Source organism: Trichomonas vaginalis, assembly GCF_026262505.1.
Source record: "Trichomonas vaginalis G3 chromosome Unknown ctg_71, whole genome shotgun sequence".
Taxonomy (NCBI): domain Eukaryota; phylum Parabasalia; order Trichomonadida; family Trichomonadidae; genus Trichomonas; species Trichomonas vaginalis.
Genome location: NW_026529159.1, coordinates 2,542 through 4,094, shown reverse-complemented (window position 1 = coordinate 4,094; position 1,553 = coordinate 2,542). Strand labels below are relative to the sequence as shown.

The 1,553-nt window shown below is 31.5% G+C and overlaps 2 protein-coding genes across 2 annotated transcripts, besides 1 other annotated feature; both read right to left on the bottom strand.

Moving 5' to 3' along the window:
• Positions 1-443: 443 nt before the first annotated feature.
• Positions 444-1,553: part of a mobile genetic element that runs on past the window's edge.
• Positions 447-791, bottom strand: TVAGG3_1067780 (uncharacterized protein; the record flags this gene model as incomplete). The annotated part of the gene is made up of 1 exon (XM_053888443.1): positions 447-791. One exon carries the CDS (start codon positions 789-791, stop codon positions 447-449), a length of 345 nt encoding a protein of 114 aa, XP_053744429.1.
• Positions 829-1,260, bottom strand: TVAGG3_1067770 (Poxvirus D5 protein-like family; the record flags this gene model as incomplete). Its single annotated transcript, XM_053888442.1, has 1 exon — positions 829-1,260. The coding sequence occupies one exon, from the start codon at positions 1,258-1,260 to the stop codon at positions 829-831; it is 432 nt and encodes a 143-aa protein (XP_053744428.1).

Below are 1,553 nucleotides of genomic sequence, written 5' to 3'. Positions count from 1 at the left end.
AATGTTCTCTTCCTCTTTAGGAGCAAACACTGGCTTAGACTCTAAAATCTTTTTACCCAATTTACCTTGAACTTCAACTATCTTAGACTCATAATATTCATAGTCGTCTGCTTTCTTTGGTTCATAAGGTATAACAAGTTTGTATGCTTTGCCTTCTTTAAGGTTTGAGAACCTTCTGTCAAAACTTTCTTTGACTGTTAACAAACCTTCTATGCCTAAGTCTTCAAATTTCGCACCATTTTTAGTCACAATAGCAAACTTAACTGGTTCGATGTTCCAAACTTTGCTGAATGAAGACTTTTCAAAATGGTAGAAGTAAACATTCAAATATGTGAATGGGTCTAGTTCTTCTTTAAGTCCTGACATGTACTTATTTACTGAGATGAATTTCGTCATCTTTTCTATCGGATAAAAAAATATTTTTTTTTAAAATTTACTCAGAAAAATTATTTCTTTCTATATTTGCCATTCCGAACTTCGAAAAGATGTTTTATACCAGCATAGAATTTTTCTCTAGAGCTTGGTCTTATATCGTTTTCATGACAATATTTTCTATATTCTTCATATAAAGCCTTTTTTTCATACATTTCATAAGGACAATCTAACCAGAATAGCGCATATCCATTTTCGTTATCTAGGTCTCTATATGTTTCTTCTGTTTGTGGAATTTCGCTTTCTTCTGTTTGTGGAATTTCGCTTTCTCTATTTAGTTCTATGTCTATATATTGTGGCTTAAAAAGATGTGGGCAAGAAGGGTCTGGCGCTATGTAAAAAGTTAATTTTTCTGTCATCTTTTCTATCGGATAAAAAAATATTTTTTTTTAAAATTTACTCAGAAAAATTTTTCTTTGTATATACACCATTCTGAACATCTAAAAGACTTTTGACATTTGCCAAGAATGTTCGTTTAGAAGCTGTCATATAACCATATTCTTGACAATATTGTTTATACGAATCGTACAATGACCTTTCATCTAAACACTCAAAGTCAGTTTCATCTATGAACAGTTCATATACACTCTTGTTTGCTTCTAACAATGTTTGTCTCTCTTCGGTATGTGGAATTTGTCTTGGATTGAACTTAGAAATATCTAATGTCATGAAATATGAGAACAAGTGGTTGTAAAAGTCAGATGTCAAAGTTTCTGCTAAGTCGTCAAAATATTCTGTATCTTGCATATGAGAATCTGACGTTCTGACAACTACATATCTTCTGTCAGAACTTTCTAACTTCATCGGAACAGCATTGTTTGAAACCATAATGAAGTTTGCAACATTCTCACAAACTCTTTGGTCTTTATACTTTCTTTCAACAACTCCAACTTTGTCTGTTATAAGACTCTTCAAAGCATCTGAGTTCAAAACTTTGTTGTATCTATACTTTGAAGTTCATTGCAAACTATAAGTTTCATATTCTCTATTGAGGAGTTAAACTTGCCACAGATGTTTTCTAAGTTTGTCATATTCGGATTCGAATAACCTTCTAACATTTGCATAAGATATCTGTAAAGAAAGTATTCTTACCAGTTCCTTGTTTTCCAATTATAATTGAG